Source organism: Toxotes jaculatrix, chromosome 12, assembly GCF_017976425.1.
Source record: "Toxotes jaculatrix isolate fToxJac2 chromosome 12, fToxJac2.pri, whole genome shotgun sequence".
In the NCBI taxonomy this organism is placed as follows: Eukaryota; Metazoa; Chordata; class Actinopteri; family Toxotidae; genus Toxotes; species Toxotes jaculatrix.
The window spans coordinates 8,178,758-8,203,550 of NC_054405.1; the positions used below are offsets into that span (position 1 = coordinate 8,178,758).

Here is a 24,793-nt window from a genome sequence, read left to right on the forward strand (position 1 = left end):
GATGTACGTTGATCAAGTGTAATTTCTGGACTGGGCCGCTGTGCGCACCAGTTACGCTCTGCTGTTTGTTGGGATGCCAACTATATGTTTATTCTAATGAGCAAATGTGCTGATTAACAGTTACCATTGCTCTCTTTTCCCCCTAAATTTATTCAACGCTTCACATCCAAATTTTAACAGTATTCTTTTCATCCATTTCTTATTAGCATCTGCTTTGAAAGCCAAGAGACAAAACAAGACAAATTCCATGGCTGGTGTCTTTTGAAGAGACTCTGGGGGGACGTGTAGGGGGGGCGAGGAGGGGAGGTCGGACACAAAAGTATCAGTTGCGCTATAATTCAATTACAGCATCTATTGAGAGAGAGGAGAAAGGAGAAACTTTGCCTGGGGTTCCTCTCTTTTGACTACCCATCAGCCCCCACCACCAGCAACCTATTATAAGATCTGGATAAAAACCTCTGGCCCCGCTCTGAGGATGTCATCATTAAACCAGGCTGTGAGGGATCCCATACATTTCAAACCAGCTATTTGATCCTTCTATCTGATCTGATCCGCTTTTTTGATCTATTATGAATAAGAAAGAGTGATGGACAGAAGACAGGCAGTAGTAAGAAGTTTCTGGGTAGAAGCAGTTCTTTTTTTTTTTTACCTCCACCTCTACACCCCCTCATCTCTTCTCCTCCTCTCCAGGACATCAACTATCATTTAATTGAGAGTAGAGAGAAGCAGGAGAAAAGGCTTTTGTATTGCTGCTTGCTGTTTGGATGCTTTACTCCCCAGTATATGATGACTCTGTTGTGAGGTTTGGAGGCACGTGGCAGCAGGAGGAGGTATAATTATCAGGATAAGAGATTGTATCTACAGTATCTCTGCAAAAGCTTAGCTTTGGACAGGGAGGAGCAGCTATGTGAGCTGTGTATAAGCCTGCTGCTCTGATCACTGCGCTGTAGGAAAACAGTGGGAATCGGCCATGTAGCGCCGCAATGTGTTTGTATGTGTGTGTGTGGCAGGTGGTGCTCAGCAATGCCAGATGGACACTTGATCACTTGTCATACAATTCTTGATTAACCCAAAAAGAGAACCCATTGTATAAGCCCTCATCATCGTCCCCATCATCAGTGCATCAAGGAGGTTTAAGTCACATGAAGTTTTTCAGCTTTTAATTTTCAGTGCTTCTTTTGTTACGGATCAAAGAGATTGCAGGACTGCAGCGCAGTGCATGTAGTTTTAAAAGCGAGGCATTTTTCTCAGCACGATGCGCCTAAAATAGAAGCTTTTCTCCGCGTCCTGTAGCCCTCCATAACAGTCTCTTCCATATGAGTCACTGTCTGTGGCGCTCTACCTGAGGGTTTCATAAAGATGATTCTCCTTTGGGATGAAACCAGCATGCATCTATTTCCTCTTCCTGCGCCGCAGATGATGTGAAACTAGAGCTGTGGTTGATGTCTTTCTCCAGCAGCTCTGGGACCAGAGCCTCACTGAAGTTTTTTTGGCATGTTGGCAGGCACCTCAGGCAGTTTATATTCATACGTCTATTCATAGATTGAAATAAATCTTTCTCTAATCGTGGAGAGCGTGATGGAACATAATGGCTTTGACTGTGCAGAAAGCTCCAGTAATTTCTCTCTGGAGTAATCTTTGGTCTCATTTTTGCTTTTGTCAGTGTGGAAACATTTAGTCTGCAGGTTTTACCTTTGACTAGCAGCTCATCACATAATAATAATAATAATAATAATAACATAATAATGTTTCTGTGTATCCATCCTACCACTGTTTTATTATTAAATAGTTAAACCGGAATTAGTACCAAGAAGTTTAATGCATTTATATAGATACTGATATTGATATTTACAGTTACACAATCTGCACATAGAAGAAGTTGAAGTCATCAGCTATCATCACTCAGACTCGTATTTTACTGATTTATACTATATGATCATTTCTATAGGAGACATTGCATTGGCTGCTGTCAGCGTGAACACAGTTACTGAGCAGCTGGTTCATAGCGACAGGTTGTAGTGTATCTTTGGCTCATTCATTGGTCAACAATAATTTGGGTTTATTCATCACCCTGGAGCCCAGGAGTGAAGTCCCTTTGGTCTCCAGGTGGTGCAGGTGGCGGTTAGTGGCCTGGCAGGGAGGCAGCTGCCTGCAGCTCTGGACAAACTGGTTCCAGGCCAGCTACACTGCAGCGCTGTTGGCATGGCCAGATTAACCTGTCAGGTTTAGGACACAGGGGCAAAACTTTGTGATCGGGCCCCTATTGACTTTCATTATCTCCCCAGACACCTAAGTACTCCAATTTTGAAATAAAACCACACGGTCCCGGTTTTTCTGTGTGTCAGCTACTTCCAAGCAGTTTGATTAAAGACAACTTTATTTGGGAATATGGAGCATGTGAGCCCAGAAAAATCCCAAATAATTCATTTCTTGAACCTACATTATGACGCAGGTGAGAGTAGCTTTTATGGAGAAACAAAGCCAACAGAAGGTGTGTGGGAGTTTGACCCGGTTGCTATGGATTTGTTGGCCAGCAGTGGCCATAATACAAGCTGTATTTATTTAAAATCTGTGACTCTTTCACGTAACTTTAATGAAATGTTGAACAGAAATCTGGGTCAGAAATGCATATTTTGGATTTGATTAATAATTCACACAGATGGCCCTCATCAGTGTTACTGGGTTGTTTTGATCAGGCGGTGAGCTGGCTGGATCCTGATTAACTCGCTGCCATCAAATAAATGCTTTTTCATCATTGCTGTATTTTTTCCCCGTCACTAAGACAATGAGGCGCATTATCTACAGCAACTGAGAGCTGGTCGGATTACCTCTCCCTTCTCTCAGTGCTAAAAAGCTTTAGGAATTTCTCTTAAACCAGAAACACACAAAATGTTTGGTTGGTAAACACAGTCCACTCGACAGAAGTTGGAGCAAGAACAGAAACGACAGGTTGCAGTGACGTTCCTGCCTCCACTGGTAACTCTGAACCAACTTCTTGCCCCAAACTGGATTCCAAAATAAAACGTCCCAGCACACCACAGACAGTACATGCCTGTATAATGGCGTGTGTGTGTGTGTTTCCTTGTCTCTGATGTTTTTCCTGCATGTATGTCATTCCTCACAGTTCATTGAAATGAGACAAAAACAACACTCTTGTCTGCATGTTTTCATTTAACACGACACCAAAGACTGAACACCACATTAAAGCGTTACTTTGCAGCAGGGAGCCTCCTGTGCGGGTCCCTGGAAGAAAACACTGGACCTCTGATGACAGTGAGGGGGCTTTCTAGGGTTACAGTGTGACTTGGCTATTATTGGCCAAAGATTAGAGAAACTGACGCTGATACAATAAAGAAGTGTTTAGTGGCACTATATAAACAAATGTCTCAATCCGTGTCCCAGACAGAAGAGAAGATTGCATTAGAGATTATCTAAAGACAACAGCGAATATATATAATTATTCCAGGCCATAGAATGTGTACCCCCTACGTGGCATTTGGGAGAATAAGCATTGGTGATAAAGTAACATGAGGCCAAACTAGCTTTGGTACGTCAGCGCTTACGTTGAGATTAAGGTAGAAAGTTGGCTTTTTCAGACACTGGTTCAAAAATGTGCTGAAATGCAAAAAGCAGTCCCTGTAGAGCTTAGCTTTTCAATTATTTAAGTATTACATTTTTAAATTATTCATTTTAATGTCATTACTTTGATAAAAATTCTTCACATCTCCCTCTACATAATGACATTAAAGCTGGCACTTGACCTCATGTACCTTACCTCACTATCACATCATTTCAGGAAGTCACAGTTGGAGTCTTCCTGTCTCACTCAAAGTTTTTTTTTTTTCTAAAGTTGATAGAAGGAAGTCTGCTGTAGTAGTGGATGAATAGGAGCTTTTTGAGAGAAGAATCTACTAAACATGAACTTCAGTTTGGAAATCATGGACTGAGCCCTTTTGAAGGACTGCTTGGTTTTATGTATTTGGCATGTCTTCCTGATGATGCCATGTAGAAATGTGCTAGAAAACCTGAAATGTATCTGTGTGTAAGACACCGCAATAGGAGGACAAATATGAGGAAAATCCCACTGCCGATATCAGCGGTGGGATTTTCATAAGAACTACTGAGACCGTACACAGTAAATATATCAGAAAAGATGTGTTACCGCTCGTCGGAGTGAAAGTATGTGTGAGCTGTTTCCCGCTTGTAAACCGTTGCAAGGACACACAACAGTATGAAAGACTGTCAAAGCACTGTAAATCTGTCTTGTATGGACACCAAAATGTCTTTTTCTATTTGGAAAAACATATCTCTCAGAGAGTGGGCTCTCTTGTGTTCCTGAAAACAAATTATGGAGGCAGATCAAAGGCGGAAAATGATATAAGATTGTGTCTTAGAGCTATATCACAAAGTATACTCAGAATAAACACATTTAGTAGCAAGGTACAAAAACATTTTAAACTGTTTTCTTGTTATTTCTTAGAATGAAGAAAGGGTCATGATTGCTTTTCTCCATGTCAGTACATGTTGAAAACCTATGGGGGTGTAGGATTTATTTCTTGAAGTTCGGTTGGTGAAGTTTTCTTCTCCCAGCCCTGCATTACTGAACTGAAATGTGTCAGCAACTATTGGTTGGCTTACTATGAAATGATGTACAGATATTCATGGTCTGCAGAGGATGTAGCCTGAGGACTTGGTGGTTTTTTAGTGTTAATCAGACCAGAATTTCAGTTCATCCAATATTACCAAATAACGTGATAAGTAATGATCTTCAGTTGTACTTTGTGTTTAGTGCTGAAATCAAATGTTAGCATGCTAGCACACAAAACTAACCAGGCATTTAGACCTGTGTTAAAACAACAGGAGGACCTGTGTTGGTGGGGAGTGTGTCACGGTTTGAGAAACGGGTCCATGATTGTGAAGGTGCAGATCAGATGTATGTGTTTGTATGACATTAAGTGACTCGTCTGTGCTTCACTATGTGTGTGTGTGTGTGTGTTTGAGAGGGAATGTGCGCTCCCATGTCCTCCCAAGTGCTCCTGAATGTCACATCCTATCTGCAGCCTGTCCCCGAGGCACAAATGGACACTCCATCCACTTGTCAGGTGATTAATCTCCGCTCCCCTCTCTCCCTTATCTCCTCTCCATCTCGTATTCACTCTGTACACACAGCTTCGTCAGCCATTCAGAAGACCATCACACATGCATACACACACTTATCCTTTCGACACTGCCTCTCCCAGTACGCGCCCAGTGAAGATCATTGAGGAAGGCAGGGTGGTGCTTGTGTTCCGTTTGGCAGGATTATTAGGATTCCTCTGAAAGATGAAGTTACGAGACAATCAGACGGAGAGTACGGAAGAATGGAAGCAGTTTACAGAACGAGGAGCGGGCCGACGAAATCTCAGCTGAGTCCTTACGTGTGTGAGGCGGATGGAGCAGAAACTCCTCTGCTGGTTCAGGGATGTTACGGGAGGCTGTGTTATGGTGCTAATGGGCTTCTAGAGGCAGAACATGTCAAGGCTGATGCTTTAGTGTGACCACTGGGCTCGCACGCTGCTGAATGCTGATTAGCGATGGGAGGGCTGAGGCAAGCACATGGAGGATGAGACAGCAGTTGCGTGCAGATGGCATACCTGTCCTCATTAACAGTATACACACCAAAGCACTCACACACACACACACACACACACACACACACACACACACACACACACACACACACACACACACACACACACACACACACACACAAACAAAAAAAGAGCCATCGAGCAATAAGGCAGACTCGTCATGTCTGCAGTGCTCTTGCTTCACCTCTTGTCCCCCATAAAAAGCGAGGCATTGGATTGTAAAGTGGTGGGGTTATTTCTGTCAAGGGCCAGTGCTGAGCATTAACTGTCTCCTCTTCCTGGCACTTCTGGACCCTCCATTTTTTCATAGGCCTGTGCTGAAACATTTAGCCATTCTGTCCAGGCCTGGGAAGGCAAAGTGTGTTTAATGAGACATGCCTTGCCATTTCCATCTTGTAATTCCCCATTGAGGAGACAATGAAATTTCATTGGCCCGTACAGTGTAATCCCCAACTTCCTTAATGTAATTGGAAATCAAAGGGTCCCCTTCAGACTGTCCCCATTATCACTCAAAGCAACTGGATGCAGGTTTTTTTTGTAGTGGTGTGGTTATTGGTCTCCATCAGGCTCCGGTTGTGGACCATTTACTGTAGAAAACCAGTAAAGTTTCTTTATGGCAGAGCCAAGTAGTCTTACATGTGTCTCAGTGCCTGGAGCCTCTAGTTTTATCGCCATTGTAACACTTGTATGGTTATATTAACGGCTGCTCCAGGCCACTCACGAGTTTTGTGGGATTAAATGGTGGTTGTGGGTCAAGTCTGCCGGTTGCCTGTATTAATTATAGTCGTGTTATAAAAGTTGTGCCTTTGTGCCTCACAATATCCTGAGAGGATTAGCTCCCAAATCGAGTTTTCAAACTGCAGCAGAGTGAAAGACAAAGAGATTAAGACAAGTCTGCCTGTCTCATTCTGTCTTCTGCTTAAAAAAAAGAAGAAGCTATTTTTCTCCTCTCTACAATTTTCCACTCTTTCAGCCCCCCCTTCACTTTCCTCTCCGTCTCCAGCTGTTGCAGTGGCTCGACCAGTTATTCGCACATAATTACAATCTATTTAGGAAGAATCACTGCAAGGACCAGTGTTGTTAGCAGCTCATTTTCTACTAAATTAACTTCCGCTCAGAGCAACGCAAATACAGTGGAGGAAAACGGCCTCCGAAAATTCTCTGTATTGTTTGTAAGTAAAACTTGTGATGACTGTGAGTTTGTTGCATTCGAAACACACTCACACACAGATGCATGGCTCGGAGCTGATTAATTGAGACACTATTAATTGAAATGTTGGTTGTTTTCTGTAAAAATAGCTGTGTAGCGCTCTGATAGCCTTTATTAGTCTCTCAGGCTGTGTTTAAATGGCACACAGAAAATGTCGTGCGTATAAATCTACTACTTGCAGATAATTAAGCGACTGAAAAATGGACAGAATACACAAATAGCAGCTGGATTTCCAGCCTGTATGGAAATATTTAAATTAACAGGCAATTACAGCAAATCATCACTATCGAACTGAATTCAGCTGACTGCAACATTACGTGTTTTTAAAAAATTGTTTATTGATAGTGCACATGCCTGTCCCCCTCTCCACCTCCACTCCGCTATATGAGATGTGATGTACCTTTAATGTGTCACAGTTAATGGAGAACAGCAGGGTGGGAGGTAGGCTGCACACTGGGAGCCCACAAAGCACGCCAAGATCAAGCTGCGGAGAGAAAGGAGACATTCCTCTGCATACATGAATATCATTCCAGCAAGAGAGAAAGAACAAAGACCACACAAGTTAATGGTTTTTCTGTACCTTCAAGTGTGTTGCTGCGTTTTTCTTTGTCCTCTTGTAGACACCGGGTACAAAACAAGAAAAGCAAGTATTGTTAGTGGTATTGTGTTGGTATTGTTAGTATCACAAATAGAATTAGAAATAAGTGCTAAAGTGTTTTCTTTGGGACTAACACAATCAGACAAAATGCTCTGTTTGAATGTTTTAGATTATTTTATTTTAAACTGTTCTTTCAAACTCCATTGTTCCTGCTGGAAATATCACTTATATACACCACTTTTTTTTTTGACCAGCTAAGAACAACTTCCGTGTTTCACACCAAACAGCATTCACATCTTTTCTGTGTATTCTGATACTTAATAATACGTGTTGTGTGCAGAAAGTAGGCAGAAATAACAATGGAAAAAGTACACTGTGGAGAAACATAATGACTGAATTAGAGTGCGAGCATGTATGAGAAACAAGAAACTCTGTGGATGTGTGCAAACACATTGTAGGAACTGGGCAACATAATCTTCTTAGAGAGGAGGGTCCTGTGCTCACTATGGAATTATGTGAAAAAAGAACCTGAGTCTAAGCTACGCTAGCAACGATGTGAGGCTGTGCTTAGGCGCAGTGATGCTTTGAGCTAAATGGTAAAGTCACCATGCAGAGATGCTCAGTTTATTCTGATGTGTAGCTTAGTTTAATGTGTTAGCATGCTAACATCTGCTTATAGGAATGTCAGTAGTTTTGCAGGCATTTAATCACAAACCAAAGTGTTAGTTTAATTTCAGTTTTGACCTGGATCAGCAAAGGCGTCAGGATTTACCCTCTGGGAACTATGAATGTCTGTAGAAAATTTCATGGCACTCCATCCCATAGTTGTTAAAAATATAAATGGTGGACCAGCCGACCAACGTTGCCGTCTCTAGGGCCATGCCATGACTAAAAACTGAGTTGCAGTGTTTGACGAGGCTGGTTATATGTAGTATATGAATATTTTTATTCTTTATTTGACCAAATGTAATTAGTAAAATAGCAATCATAAACATCGTTTGCAGTAAACTCCCATTGTTGTGTTTTAGAGTTTCTCTGTCTGCTGTCTCCTGGCTATTACATTGCATCAGTTACTGTCCTAGCAGCCAACACAAAGGAAACATCTGTGTGTGACTCTGTACTGCTCCTACTGAGAAATGATCACTGTGCTAAATAATGGTGACATTTGATTTCGTAAATTAGATGAGATTAAACCTTTAGTCTTTCTTAAAATGGTCTGCAGTCAAATGCCTTTCCTGAATGATCTGTTCTTATTCTACACATGTTCTTTCCTTGCTTAATTGTTATGGTCAGGGTGTCCTTGTGCACGGTCTGTAACCCTGAAGTGAATGTGTGTAAACTGTTATCTGTGTGGGGCGATGGTGAGGAGCACACACGTTCAGCAAACCTGGACAAATAAAGGTCAAAACAGTAATCATCGTTACTGCTACCAACATCACGACACTTCAATATTTCCTGGCTCCCCTGTCTGCCAAACAGCCAGAACAAGTTAATTAAATCTTCTGTCAGCCATGGAAATCGCTCTGCTTTCATCCTCCCTCCATTCACGTCAGTCACATCAGGGACATGCATAATGACACATGTTTTAAGGCTGTAATTCCCTTGTGCATGTTAGACATTTCTCTCTGGTCGCCCCCGCCTGCATGCTAATCACTAATGTGACGCTGTTTTCTGACTGTGTTAGTGTGTTGCATTTGTCCAAGACGGACGCATTTTAAAATGTGTCGAGGAGGGTGTGTGGAAGCTTTATTGAAGCTGGAGAGCCAGTTTGAGAGGCTATGCAGATCAAACAGCACCACAAAGACACACAGGTTGTGGGAAACACACTTGCACAAACACACTTTCTAAGCTGCCACTCGCCAAGGAGTGCACACTTTCCCAGCAGTCTCTGCAAGAGCAGAGCAACAGGGCAGTTTAGCTCATTGATCTGAGTGAAGATCAAAACTCTGACAGGACATTGTACAAAGAACCTAATTAGATGTGCTGCCTGCTTGTACAGATTTACCTGTATGGATGCATTTATACAAACTGAAAAGCTGTGAACCTGTGAATCTGTCACTTGTGCATGGGTAGTCCTTCCTCTGTCTCTGTTTTGCTCCTCTTGCTCGCAGCATGTGTGTGTGTGTGTGTGATTAAGCAAAGATGTAATGAAAAGAGACAGTGTCCTGTTGTTTGGCCATGGAGCGCTGTTTTCCAACTGAGAGAGCCATTAACCTGTTGGGAGGACTGACTGTGAGATTATGCAATCTGACCTGACCCAAACACAGACTTTTGATTTTGGGGAGTGTTTTCAAATCAATTAATGAATCATAACTCTTTAACAGGAGGTGATATACATACATTTGTCTGTGGCTGCAAGATGGAAAAAGCTGCTGTCCACAGAAAAATAATTTTATGCCACTTTTTAAGGTGTGGAACTGCTGTCAATCAGTGTGGTGTTCAGTCTACTTTCAGTGAATAAATGGAAATAAAATTAAATTGGTGTGTGTTTGTGTGTCTGTGTGTTCTTTGTTCCTTAGACCAGTGCGGTGCTGTGCTCAGGCGGCTGTGCTCTGCTGGCTGTCAGCTCCCTGTTGGCCATCATCACCATCTTCCTGCCCAGCGGAGGATGTGAGAGGAGGATCTGCACCCTGGCTGGATACATGCAGATGGCTGCAGGTTGGTACTATACCACCCTGTAACAGATGTGAATACACATAAAGGCACAGCAGCTTACACACACTCATATTAGATACAGATAAAGATAAAATTCCTTTTCATAACTAGCTAATAACAACAACAAATTCTAAGGTCCTGCATCTGTCTAAAATTCAGCATTTCAGCATCTTAGATTCTCCTTTTGCTTGACATCTTTCACTACCCCATCCCTCACCACTATGGCCACTGCTCAACAAGCACTGATAGCGCTGCCTTTTAGAAATGTAAAAAAAAAAACAGGAGCTGACTTTGTTACCCATCAGTCAAAAAAACAAAACAAAAAGAAAAAAAAAACAAAAACAAAAGAAAGAGCTTGAATACTGTTGCTGCTAGGCAACCAGAGTCTGCATGGCACTTGTAGGGGTGAACTGGTGAAGGGAAGGCGAGGATAGATTTAGAGCCCGCTGTAAAAAGACAATTACGCCTCCTTAACACAGGTCATTGGTTCAGGGCTACATGTGGCTTATCAGGCCGCTGCTTTCACTCCAACAGAGAAGTAGTCTCGTAAACAAAGTGCAGTCTTGTCAGCGCTTGGGCTTTAAAAACCCATAATACAGCACAGCTCATGTCACTGCTCAGTACCGGCCTTCACACTCTTGCCTTGTGCATCCGACCATTTTAATGGCAGTTGGTACAAATGTGACGCATTTTACTGTTGTTATATGAGAGGATATGGTTCATGTGTACTTCAGTTATAGCAACATATTCTTGTACACGCTCCACATTCACATTTGCTATTGTGATACTGCAAAAGCCTGCTCGTCTTGTGCTTTTACTGAATATTTGCACTGTTTCAGATGAAATAATACGACATAACATCATGCACAAGTTATTTCTTTTCTTAAATCATAAGTGAGCAGCAGGCCTCTTTAACAAATCAAAATGTAATTTTTTAGGAAAAAAATTCCTGCAAAATTAGTGACTTTCTCATTAGCTTCAACTGTGCTTTGTGTTTAGAGCTCATTAGCAAATGTCATCATGCTAACACGCCAAAATGAGATGGTGAACATGGTAAACATTATATCTGCTAAATGTCAGCGTGTTAGTATTGTCACTGTGAGCATGTTAGCCTGCTGACATTGGCACTGAGCTTAAAGCACCACTGTGCCTAATGAAGTCACACTTTGCTGAACTTGCTCTTGCTAGCAATACCAGCTGATAACAACGCATTACGTGTAATTTCCACATAGATTCACCGTAGCAACATGTCCAGATATGTGATATGAAACTCCTCTAGCACTTCTAATTCGAGCCACTTCATCTGCGCACTCTGTTCTTCAGAGCAACTGATCCACAAACCCTTACTTGTTTTTCTTCCCTCCCTCCTTTATTCAGCATTAGCAGCAATTACGTAGCCTCTACCTGTGAGAATATTGAGTAGCTAATTTAAATCTCTGCATGTGGCTTTTAACTAAGCGTAATTAGAGGCTGAATTCATTGGGCAGGTTAAATCTTTATTGGCAAAGCTGAAACTTTCACAGGGCATGGTTAATGTTGTGTTTGAAGTGGTACTTATTGCTTACAGCCAGACTCTCATATTTCTCTGTCTGACTCCAGAATCAGATCAATGTTGCTTTGGGAAGATGAGAAGGAGTTTGTGGCAAAGCAGAGTCGCTTTTGTGTGTGTGTGTGTGTGTGTGTATGTGTGCGTAATCCTGTTCAGTGTGTCTTTCGTTGCAACAGACTTTGCTAAATAACAATGCGAAGTGAGGAGCCGGGCCTTTGTTCCGTTTCCAGGTCGACTCTTGTCTAGATAGACAGAGGTTTCACAGAGAGCCCACAAAGCCCCGAGGAGGGCAGATCAGAAGAGTGTTTGTTTTCCCAGCATTGTAAGTATGTCTGTGTGTGACTGTGTGTGTGTGTGTGTTGAGAGGGTGCTATCAAAGTGAGCTGATAAACTGAAACAAGCAGATTAAGAACAATGGTTTTCTTTGTGTTGTGCATATTATCAGTGTTGTTTTTGAAGATGTGTGTTTTCTAGCAGATTGGGAGAAGAAATGAACTGTTGACGAGACGCCACTTGTCAACTTTCCCTTTGCAGATAGAAGTGATGCTTGTTTTGATCCCTATGTTTCCTACAGTATCTCTGACAGGCAAAGGAGACGTCAATGTGTGTGTGTATGTATGTGTGTGTGTGTGTGTGTGTCTGTGTGATGTTGTGTGACTACTTATAAGGGCTTAAAGTCATTTAGTAAACAAAATAATAGATATAATAGCAAGTTGGTGATGATTACCTCTTTCAAGGTCTTGGATCAAGTTTAAGATTAAAATAAGGTAAGAATGTGTATAGATGAGGGAAAAGGTTGGACTTTAAGTCACCTTGAAACTATGAAATGTCAAAAATTAATGTAAGGACACATTTATTTGTTGGGCAGAGTGCTTGGACTGGAATGTCACAGTTTTATTGGGTAGAAAGTTGCTATTGTTATGTCTATCATGTAGCTTACATTATCACATGAAAAACTATCAATAGGTGAAAATATACAGTTTCATTTTATTAGAAAGTTTTTTTCAGTTTCATTTTATTAGTTTTTTTTCTTCCATAAAATAGTTCAGTCATCTTTCCATTATCACCATTTAGAACTAATGAAGGGCAAAGCTGGGTGGCAGGGCCTTCTCCAAACGTATTGGCTGTCAGTAACTGCTAACACAGAGCAGGACTTCGAAAATACTATACAGCCTTTTTCTTAAGCATCTGCAGACCCCTTCCTAACAATATGTGGACATTATTCAGACTGACAAATATAAGCATAAGGAGTCTGAACTCATAACTAAGCGGCACGGCAGCATGAACTAGAGGCTGAATCATTTGATTTCCTCCTTTAAACTGTGGTCACATGCAGCCCTCCTTCAAAACAGACACTGTTTTCGTTTTAACAACAGCATCTGCTGGATCGCTGTCAGATTGCAGGAGGAACAACCCAGGAATGTTTGTACTTTTTCTTAGTACCAGAGGCACACAGCCTTATGACCTTACATGTTAACAATTCTTGCTCTATAAACACACATGCACACACATGCGCTCATATGCAGCCGAGGGCTGGGTCGAACCAGGAAAAGCCTTTTTCGAGGTAAACCTGCCTAGCTCTTTCTTTTCTCAGCCTGGTGGCCCCATGGGTGAAGTCCAGAATTAGATGTGAACTTGCCAACCCTCTCCTTGTTCAGGTCGACACTCCATCCAGTAGGTTAGCTGCTGCACCGCCGAGCACTGCCGCCATCAATGTTTTACGTTGAGAGAGAGGGGAGCAGAACATTTCTGTGTGCTAAGGCGGGGAGCTTTTTCTCCTGTCATGCATATTTCAACGGCCTGTTCTTCTTAGTGGTCAGGATCCATTGGACTGGACGGCTCTTTGGGCGGGTGGCGTGTGTGGTGCGTGTGTGGAGAGAGTGAACAGAGACGGAGACATGCACAGAGACACATAAATTTAACATTTTATTTTATTTTCCAAGTAGCTAATGTTCTAGTTGCTCAGTTCAGAGGAACAGTGACTTTACCTTTATTCTTACTGGTAATTTCAGTTCATTTTACACAGACTCATTCGCTGACAGGAGCAGCTGAAGACTACGTTGGGGTTTCATCATGCAACAGCGCTCAGGCAGATTCTCACGGTGCAGTTATCTGTTCAGGGCTGAAAACATGTCACACTCCGCTGAGTGTACAAGCACTCACTGCACATACAAGCTTAATCTCAGCTTTCCTGCAGGGTTATGGTTGTATTAACATATAGAGCTCATTTACATTGTGTGCTTACATAAAAATATCCTGAAGGTTTAATTTTCTGCATTGATTGCCTGTTGTTTTCTTTTTTTATTGATTTGACTGCAAGTGAATAGTATTCCAGTTCAAAAAAATGTTTTAAAGTGGTTCTTTGGGAGTTTCGTGGGTTGAAGACTTGAAAGGGATATGCCTGAAGCTCTGTTTTTCTGCTCCTGAAAAAAATATGAACCACAGAGTGTGTGTGTGTGTGTTTTTTTTTTTTTAATACCTGTACAGTCAGAGATGTTTGTGCTGCTCCGTCTGGAGCAGCTGCAGCAGCTTATGGTTTTTCATTGTTACACGGAGAGATAAAAGGAGAGGCACTCAGTAATAAATGGGAAACCACATGTGAAATCTGGCTGTACTTTGAGCACAGAATTTAGGAGAACTGTTTGGCGATGGTTATTTAACAAATGAGAACAACACTCTGTGGTCCAGGGGTGTAATAGCTGAAATAATATCTAACTGGATAATTTTGGTTTTCAGTGATAATAAGCCTAGTAAGTTATTTCACCACAAAGGGGTTAGTGCTTTGAATAAGGCCTTATGAAGTGATGTAGACATCAGTATATATTTCGGGAAAGCTACCACCGGTTTTAGTATTTCAAATCATTTAGAGCAGTAATTCCCAACCTTTTTCGCTTGTTACCTTCAAAACAAACAAACTCAACTCATCAACACTAATTCTATGAACTGTGGGTATTTTTTTTTCCAGCAGCATGGCATGGTCAGTCTGACGGTTGGTTGATCCACCACTTTGGTCTGAAATTTCTCAACAATTAGAGACGTTCATGCCCCCTTTAGGATGAAAATATTAGCCTGGTAACATTTACCAATTTTTAATAAAATAAGATGGTGAACACGGTGAATATACACGAATAACATTAGCATTTTAACACTGTCAGTGTATGCACATTATCATGCTGACGTTAGCATTTAGCTCAAAGCAATGCTTTACTGAAGCGTAGCCTCACAGAGCTGCTAGCACAGCTGTAGACTCTTAAGTCTTGTTGAGAGCAGTGAAGAGGTCAAGAGGTAAAACCGTCCAGTATTTCACAGAGAACTGTCTAAAAATAAAATTCTGTGTAGCAGAAATATTTTTTTTCTCTTTTAGTTCATCAAACATGGAACATCCCCTCTTTATTGTGTGATCCTTGGTGGGTCTGGACCCACATGTTGGGACTCACTGATTTAGAGAATTATATGATATATTATTGTGAGTGATGAGTGGCAGGGTAAGCTGCTAATGGGCACAAACTATCCTCTTGTAACTTGTCTCTTCTTGTGGTGAATGCAGATATTTTGTTTTAGCCTCAGGACTGTATTCAAATCAAAACCATGATACTTTGGCTGCTCTTGGCACCGAATGAGCAAATTTTGCAGTCAGACTGAATGAAACGATTCTGTGAAGGAACGTTATCGTTTGCTTGGTGAACCAACTTTTGGCTGAAAAAGGTTTCTAATTTAGAGCTGAACTCCATCCAACCCAGTGTATCCTGTGAATATTTCCCTTTGAAGATTCCCCCTGTGCAACCCTCTGAAACTGTGCCCTCTTATCTGCATCTTCATCAGAGAGAGTCCTTCGGTGTTTTTACCCCGACCCTGGCTGCTTGGGGAAGGAAAGGGAGGTGGTATTGCTGTGTATGTGTGTTCCCTCGCCCACATATACGCTCTTGCATCCAGTTTCATTGTGCTGATGCTGAGGAAGCCCGGCCTGCTGTGTCAGCGTTCCCTTGGGCAAAGCTGCTATGCAGATGTCCTCCGAAGCATGGTGATGAAAATAGGAAGTTGCTTTGATCAAAGCACCTGCTGTGTTTTTTCAGCGCTGCTGTCGCCGCTGGAGCCCATATGGTACCTGTGCCAGCTGTCAATCATCTCACTGATACAGATGAATACATTTTCCATATCTGGCTGGATTGGAGCTGCAGACTCTATTAGCAGAACGTGTTCCTCCAGCAATTAAATTACATCTTTCATCGCTGTGTGTGGAAGGATGATTGGACCGCCGTTCATGTCACCATTAGTACTCTGATGGTTCTTCCTTGAATAAGTCTCAGACTGAGCGGGAGAACTTTTCTTAGAGAGCAAACATCACTGAAACATTGTTTGATTATCTCTGCCATCTTTGAACTCCTCCCAGCTGCCTCCGGGCACGTAGTGTAACCGCTCCTGTCCAGTTTTCCACCTCTCTGTGTAGTAAATCCATGTTCCTTTTTCCTGACCTGTCACTCCTTCATCTTCCATCCAGGTTTTTTTCTTCCATCCTTTTCTCTTAACTCCTCTCCTCCTTGCCGAGTATTCTCCCCAAAAGCGCATCTTTATCGCAATCCGAGCCCCAAACCTCTTTTTGCTTTGTTTTCTGTCGATCACTGATATTTCATTCTGTTTCATCATGAGTCGTCCAGCTTGAGGCTCTCGCACACCACAGAAGTACATTTGTGCAGCGAGAGAACTTGTTCAGCGCTGAATCACACTGATCTCCCACAGACAGAAAAGTCGAATTAGCTTCTACGTACAGTATGAATGCCCTGCTATGTTTTATGTGTCTGTTTTTTGTGTGTGTGCGCTGACAAAATGTGACCCAGTTTAGATGCAGTGTGATGCTGACATTGTAACCTCTTCACCTGTGACTCACAGCGTGCTGACAATAGACATTAATCATAGATGTGCGTCTCGTCAGTCGTGTTGTCATATCGTCGGGTTTCTGCTCGGATGTGTGTGTGTCACTTTTTGTATAATCAGAGCTGCAATTTTGCTCTGGCTGTTGACAGTAATGTGATTGGTCACATCTCACCCATCGCTGTCTCCTGCAAACACACACACACACACACACACACACACACACACACACACACACACACACACACACACACACACACACACACACACAAACACACACACACACACACACAAACACACACATACACATACACAAACACACGCAGCTTTCTGAACATTTTCTTTGGGTTTGTGCTCCAGTTTTACAAATCTCATTAATTAAGCAGGACAGGAGCAGATTTACATAGACATTATTAATATTTACTGGCGAAGCACTGCGCAGCCACTTCATCTGCAAACTTGACAAAGCATTTACAAACGTGCGACAAGTTCGAATCATTCATTAATATGTTTTGCTGCTGTATTACGGCATCTTTCATTTTTGCAAATGTACCCAAATGGCTAAACTAGGCTTAATGTCTACTTATGAATCAAAGCCTGTGCGTGTTTGTGTATGCTAAGCTTGGTCGTTGGTCAAATCTTATGTCTACTGTAATTATGTGCAGAGTAGCACTTGGCTCCGTTCACTCACAGATACATTACCCACAAAACCCACGGTAATTGGTCCACCAGTCAATTAGAGCTGGACTGTAATTAAGACTGAACTTTCATCCACTCCAATTCATCTATTTTCTTTTAATTTACTGGAGAGCTCTCTTACAGACATCTGATAAAAAACATTTTAAAAAAAAATCTATCTTTAATGTTGCTACTTGAAAGTGCATCTGTGCTTTGATATTTTCCTCCTCATCAGATGTGAAGAGGCAGGAACACCAGATTTTTCCTCTGGTATTAATGTTCTTTACAATATTAATTAATCTCCCTTATCTTCTTTATATGCTGGAAACCATTTGATTGTCTCTGCTTCTGCTTAGACATTTGTAACACACACGCACGCACGCACACACACACAAACTGCCCTAGCCCAGTCTGAGTTGTGTTGCGGTAGCAAGCAACAAATGACATGTTCATGGAGAAGAGGAGGAAGATGAACAGAGGCAGATTGAAAGGAGAGGAGTGGGAATTGCAGCAAATTTTTTTTTTTTTACTTTTTCATTTCATATTTGTTCTGGTGGACTGACTCAGTCTTTTCACTTCTGTCAGACCAGCGCAGGGTCCAAAACATGTTTGGCTGTTTCTTATTCCTCTCCTGTCTCATCCTGCTCCTCCGTCATCCTGCCATGAAAACCCTGGCAAACACACACACACACACACACACACACACACACACACACACACACACACACACACACACACACACTCACACTCACACTCACACACACACACTCACACTCACACTCACACACTCACTCAAAGAACCAGTGGCTATGCATATTACATGAGTCCTCCACCTCTGAAGGCCTCTCTGCTTTTTTTCATTTTGCAACTTACAGCAGAGATGATGAGGTGGAAGCCAGATCCTGCACTTAAGGGCTGTTTCCTTTCTTTACTGCAGAAACAAGAAGCTGTTGTTTATGGGAAACCTGTGACTTGATGCTGTATGCTGCTGTTTAAAACTTAAGAGTGTGATTTGGTAGTATCTTTGTGTCATAATTTTAAAAACCCGAGACCAGGGCATTTAGGAAATCCATTGCCTATTGGTGTGCTGGTGACTAGTTTTCCTTATGGCTTTCTTTTAATCTCCCTGCACTTGATGTTTCTCTTCGTGTCTTTGTTTTGGCTTTAGAGAAGATGATACACATGTTGGTGGGAATTTTTCAACAGCAAGCTCTTTCTTGTTTCTGTCTTAAATGATTTCTGACAAAATATCCGGGGTTTACTTGGATCCAGCAAAATAGGGATATAAGGGGAGGTTACACAATGAGATGAGCTTTCCAGGCTCGTTAGCTTCCTCAGGTTTGGTGTGACCTGACAGTCCATGCCAAAACTCAACACTGAACACTCTCACTGCAAAGTGAATGAAATTGTTAGCTGGAGGTGTGTGACACAGTAACACTCAGGTGTGGGCTCCCGTTCTTTAACTAAATAGATCTACATGGATGCTGGTTACAGTAAAGCTCGCAGTTATGGTCGCAGTAATACAGTAATGTGTGTGTGTGTGTGTGTGTGTGTGTGTGTGTGTGTGTGTGTGTGTGTGTTTGTCTTCCAGGAATTCCCACTAGTCCCTGTTTGATGAGAACAGCCAGGATGACTCATTGTTGTGTCTGTAGTTGTTGGATTGCAGCTGTTTTAGTCTTCCACACTGGGCCCTCAGCTGTAAACAGACACACACACACACACACTTGGATGAGTGCTTGTGGGTGTTTATGTGTGTGTGTGTGTTTATGCGTGCCTCCCTTTCAGTTTCATTTCTCTTTTGTCGTTTTATCCTCTTCCCTCTCATGCAGTGATTGATCCTCTGCTCAGAGGCTTCTCTTGAGTGCATGGTGATGAGTGAGAGCTTGTGCCGCGCTGTTGTGTTTTTGTTTGTGCCATCTGTGTTGTTTGGAATCTGTTTTTGTAGGCAATATGAAGGGTTGAGACTGCTGGTACCTGTCACACACACACACACACACCATGATTGATTAGGTCGTGCTGCTCAATTGCTATTGCTTTGCTTGTTCTTATGACTTTCTCATTTGCATGAGGTAAACGAATGTGTTTGCTCTGCTAAGCGAATTAAAAATGCTGCATCTGAGGATTGTGCGTAGGTGTGTACATGCATGTATGCTGACAAACCTACCGTGAATTCCTGTATACATACTGTGTGTGAAAATCGAGCTGTGAAACAGTGGGGTGAAAGAGATGTCAAATCATGAATGTGAAATGTTTTTGCAGAATGTGTCCACTGACCACCACAGCAGTTAAACCATGAGAACAGTTGTGAGTGTTGTGGGTTCAAACCCCTTTCTGAGTAGAGTTTGCATATTCTCCCTGTGACTGTGTGGGTTTCCTGTGGGAGCTCCATCTTCCTGCCAAAGTCCAGGTTAGGTTAACTGGCAACTCTAAATTGCCTTTAGGTGTGACTGTGAGTATAAATGGCTGTTTGTCTCTATATGTCAGCCCTCTGATAGACTAGCAGGCTGGGTGGATGGATGGAAACCAGAATGGAACTAATCTTCTCTAACTCTCAGCAGGAAAGCAAAAACGTGTATACTCCTAAATATGGAAGTGTTTCTTTGAATGCCATGTTGAAAGTGACAGACTAGTTAGAAACCAGAAGCTCTACAGATAAAGGTTAAGCAATCACAGCTTAAATGCAGCAATTTCTGGTGGTTTTGTTTACAGCGCTGATAAAACGAACACAAAGGAAGACTGATAAATAACATACTGTGTTGAACTAGCAGCGACTATTTTCTGTGCATGTACAGTTGCTGATCCTGCAGGTCTGCACAGATGAAAAGCGAAGAACAGCTTTAACGTGTCTGTATCGGGAAAGGCAGAGAGAGCGGCAGAGGGAATATTTTCTCACAAGGACATCAGTAGCAGCAGCGCGGCTGGAGGACTGACTGACTGTACATTCGGGCTCAGCTGGATAAGAGCAGATATCAGGTAGATTCAGTGAGGTTGTTGAGGAGCAAGCGGACACAGTGGTCAGCATCAGATCAGCAGCAAAAGCAGGTCAAAGTTTATCGAACTCTCAGTGAGGGAGTGAAGCAGCTGCTCTCGAAAGCCTGCCAAAATCCAGAGAAAATCTCTGAGAGGAAAGTCTGACAAATTCCAAAATGAGATCTGGATGCTGTTTTGTCGTTTATATGTTTATATATATATAAATTATATAAAGAGATAATGATACAGAGTAAGGCAGTAACAGAGAGCAACAGCTTTGTTAAGTGTGAGAAGAAGACATGAGTGATCTTCTGTCTCAAACACAAAGGAAGTCTGTCCCCTGAGGAAAGCAATGAATCACTTTAGTCTCTATAAAAATACTTTTACTCTTAATGCGTCCTCGTTTGTTTATCGCTGTGCTTTATTTTAATTTGATGCTGATGTTTGCTGTGTCAACACTGCAGTGAAGCTACACCCGCTCCAGCCCTGATCCTTCTGATCCAGCTAAACTGAATGTATCTGAGGCACCGTCACACTGAAATGTTTTATTTAGACACTACTTCTGTTTATCCAGAAGTAGTGTCTAAATAAAACAGAAGTTTGGTCCTGTAAATATTGTACTTCAAATTTTAGCGATCCACATATCAGAATTTACATGACAATGTGCCAACATACAGTATTTATGAAGTATAGCGTTCAGACATGCACCGAAGTGAGGTTGTATTAGCCGACTGGCAGCAACTGTTTCATGCTTCATAATCACTGGCTCATTCGCAGCTGTGTCCCTGTCAGCTGACAAGTAACGTCCAATCAGACTCAGGTGTGCAGCGTAGCCAGTATAATCTGACACTTCTCATTATTACTGTGCTGATTGTGATATATGATTTTAGTATTGCAGATTCAACTAAGATTTAACCTTTGTGTAAAGGGGGGGGGGGGCGGTCTTCCAGCGGATTCTGCCAAATCCAGCTGTTAATAAATTCCTAGCAATAAATTGTTAGGTCCTTAAGGCAAGCATCTCTGACTAAAGTTTTTTAGTGTGTATAAATTTGACATTGTGAACTTTACTCTGCTCCTGGAAACACACCAAATATAACCGGTAAAGGCTTATTGTCTTTATGCTTCCACAGCTTATAAAGAGTGGAGCTGATGTGCTCTGCTCTTTGGAATGAGTGGTTTGATGGTGTGATGAACACACAGCTGCTCTCAGCACCTTCACATGTTCGGTATGTGAAAGTGAGACATGACTGTCTACCCCCCCCCCTTGACTACAGACTACAATATATTACACCAGTGACCACCTGGTCATGATCGTATGTGTGTGTGTGTGTGTTTTGATGAGCCATGAGTCAGTTTCTAACATACCTCTGCATCATTATGAAAAAGATGTACCACAGGTGCATGTCCTTGACACACACACACCAGGCTCCACATTCCTGTCTTGACCCCCCCCCCCCACGCCTCCCACCCCAGGCCCCAGTCGGCACGGTGCCTTCTTAAATCAAACACACACTCTTTCACACAAAAAGGCAGGTACACATATGGGTGAGTTCACACGCATACAGGTGCGATATTCACTCTCCGTCTGGCTTGTATATCACGCACACATGCACACAGAGACACACAGAGACACACTCACTCCTTTGTTGTTGGTCCTGAAGATGGTTATCTCTGGCTCTGCGGGGGAAGAGGATATGATACAGTATGTGCATCTCTCGTATCTCACCATGAAGGTGGAGCTCAAATCAGAGAGAGACCACACACACACATGCACATACACACATGCACACACACAGACATGCGCACACACACACAGACACACACACTGGTGTCATAAAAGCACTCAGTTGTGGATGGTTCTTTCTCCCCACACGAGGACCAGACTCGTATATTATTCTGAAGCTGTCCACATGCATGTTAAACACACACACACACACACACATTCACTCCCATACACACTCTCTATCTATTGATTTCATCGATCACTTTTGTAATGAAATCTGTCCTCGTGTTTTCACCCGCGGATCCACTTGTCTCATGTCATTGATCTGGAGCTCTAGGTGTGTGTGAAGATGTTTAACTTATGTAAAAGTGACATGTGGTCTACACTATGGATTCAGAAACGGATATGTCTGCTTGATTAAAAACATGGATCCTATAAAGACTAAAGAACTGAGTGATCAGTGCAGTTAAATAATGTAGAAAGAAAATAATTATTTGCAGGCCTATTTTTAAAAGTTGGGAAGACTGAACGTAGGGCTATTTCAAAGTAAAGGTCCTGTGGCATTTCTATTAATTTGTCCACTTTTCCTTTGCGCTGACCTCTTCAGCTTTGAGTTCAAGTAAGACAAAGGAAATGTATTTGCCTTCCACAATAGCAGCCTTCTATGAAACAAAATCATCACACAAAACACACAGACACACGCACACACACACACACACACGCACATGCGCACGCGCACACGCACACGCACACACACACACACACACACACACACACACACACAGTGTGAGTTCCTTCCTAAGTGATATGTCCTGTGTGTGTGCTCACACGACTCACGTTGATTGATCTGCTGATGAGATAGATGCTCTCAAGCTTGTGATCTAATCTGTTACAGCAAAGAAGTACACACATTGAAGATAGAGAGGATAAGAGGGAGAGAGAACTGCGTCTCTCTCTCTCTCTCTCTCTCTCTCTCTCTCTCTCTCTCTCTCTCTGGGTCCCAACACATCCCTCACCTTGTTCGCCTCTCGCTGATTACAGTTTAAAGAGGGCACCTCACAGGAGCAGACAGACAGGGGAGGAAGACGGATGGGGTGAGCAGCCAGTCTGGCAGATTATAGCCTGGTCTCCCCCACCAGCCCCTCTTGTTCATTTCACTTCTTTCACCGTGTGACTGTGGGGTCAAAATGAGGCTGCGGAGCAGGAAGTGAAGCATGAATAAGATGGGATGAGGGTTGCTGAATTTTGACTAACTTTGACAGAACATTGGTCTGATTGATTCTCTGCTAAACAAACCTCTCCTCTACGTCCTGCTGCAACCACAACCCATGTCTTTTAAATCTTTAATGATGTTCCTGATTTATTACAGCGCCGCCTTGTTTTTGTAATTTTCCCAATAATTCCTATTTCACATTCCTATTTCAAACATTAAATTTGAGTGATAAACATTCTTATGGTGTTCTACCTTAGTATGCTGATGTGACGGCTTCATGCTATAACCTCAATCTGAAGAGATGTCAAAGAGCTACCAAACAGGGGAACACATAACTTTCCACAGCAAAGTCAGGGTGCATAAAAAGCATGTTTCTTAACTTTAAATCAGATGTTTTTAAAGTTTGACACTGCGGCCTCTTCAATGACAAATCATTCCTGCCCCCAAAATTTTTTTAGTCTGCATTTGTTCACATCTTGACAAACTGGCACTATTAAAAATATTCTGAATTATTAGCGTTTCCTGTTTACACTGTACCCATGGATGTGCAGACAGCTTCTGTATCACTGGATCTACTTTGATGCTGAAGACAGCTTAAAAACACTGTCATCCTCAGGAAAGTTTTAGAGTTACATGTTGCATCTTTTTTCTATGGATTCTCAGCGGGTTTATGAGATTTATTCTTTATTAACAGTGGCGATAATAATATCCTCGGAGAGTGTAAGTCACATTGAAAATGTCGATCATGTTGCTGTGTAAAGATAACTCCATGGGGATTACAATTTTTAACACAAACTGCAGCAAAGATTTTAAAGTATCTTAATTGCCTCTGCGCTGTGCGTCACAACTGCTGCTCCAGGCCAAATCAGTGGGCCGAGCTATGATAAGTAATTTCCCATTGTTTTTAGAACACTGTCGTGGATCTGTCCCTTTCACCTCACACAGTATCTTTGCCTCATGTCTCTCTGGGGACTCACACCTTGCAGTTTAAAAACCTTCTGCTTTAAACAGTGAAAAAAAAAAGCAGAGAGTGAGGTTGAATGTTATGTGTACATCTTTGGGGGACATTTGTGCAGAATTTACAAGGCTCTGTTCTCTGCCTCGTGAGAGCACAAAGATGTGACAAACCCACTATAAAGACTTGGGCACAAAAAGATGAAAACAAATGCTCTGAAAAGCGCTGACAGGAGCTGAGTGTGAGGATGGAGCGAGGAGACAGACAGGACCCAACAGTATGTAAAACATGATACATGAATGAAAACATATTCAATAAACACCACAAAGTATGGAGATATCAGCTTCTGTGTGTCCTGTGGTGTCACATCTTGTTATGGCAGTTTTAACCAAGTCATCAGCTGAGCTTCTTACAGGCTTAAATTATCTTTGACCTCATAGATCATATTGATTATCCTCAGCAGCTGTAATTGTTCATCTATTTGCATTTACATTTGTACGTGTGTGTGCATGTATAGTGGGCACTGAAAACATGTTCCTGTGCCCATGCTGACCATTTTTTCGTGCTCCTCGCCCTGTCACACTTTGTTGTAGAGATGTTGTTGAAATTTCAGCAATTACTTTTCACCAAAACCGACAGAGATGATGTTCGACAACTACACAAAAATAAGACCCAAGTTGTAATAAACCAACCTTTAAGGACGGGGATGAGACCAATCGCAATAATAATGATTTTTCTTTTGT

The 24,793-nt window shown here is 42.1% G+C and overlaps 1 protein-coding gene across 1 annotated transcript in view; it reads left to right on the forward strand.

Moving 5' to 3' along the window:
* Positions 1-24,793, forward strand: part of LOC121190850 (transmembrane protein 211) — a 91,635-nt gene that overhangs the window by 14,843 nt on the left and 51,999 nt on the right. The window contains exon 2 of the mRNA XM_041051869.1: positions 9,958-10,096. Within this exon, the coding sequence (XP_040907803.1) occupies positions 9,958-10,096 (139 nt within the window). The remainder of the gene's footprint in view (positions 1-9,957; positions 10,097-24,793) is intronic.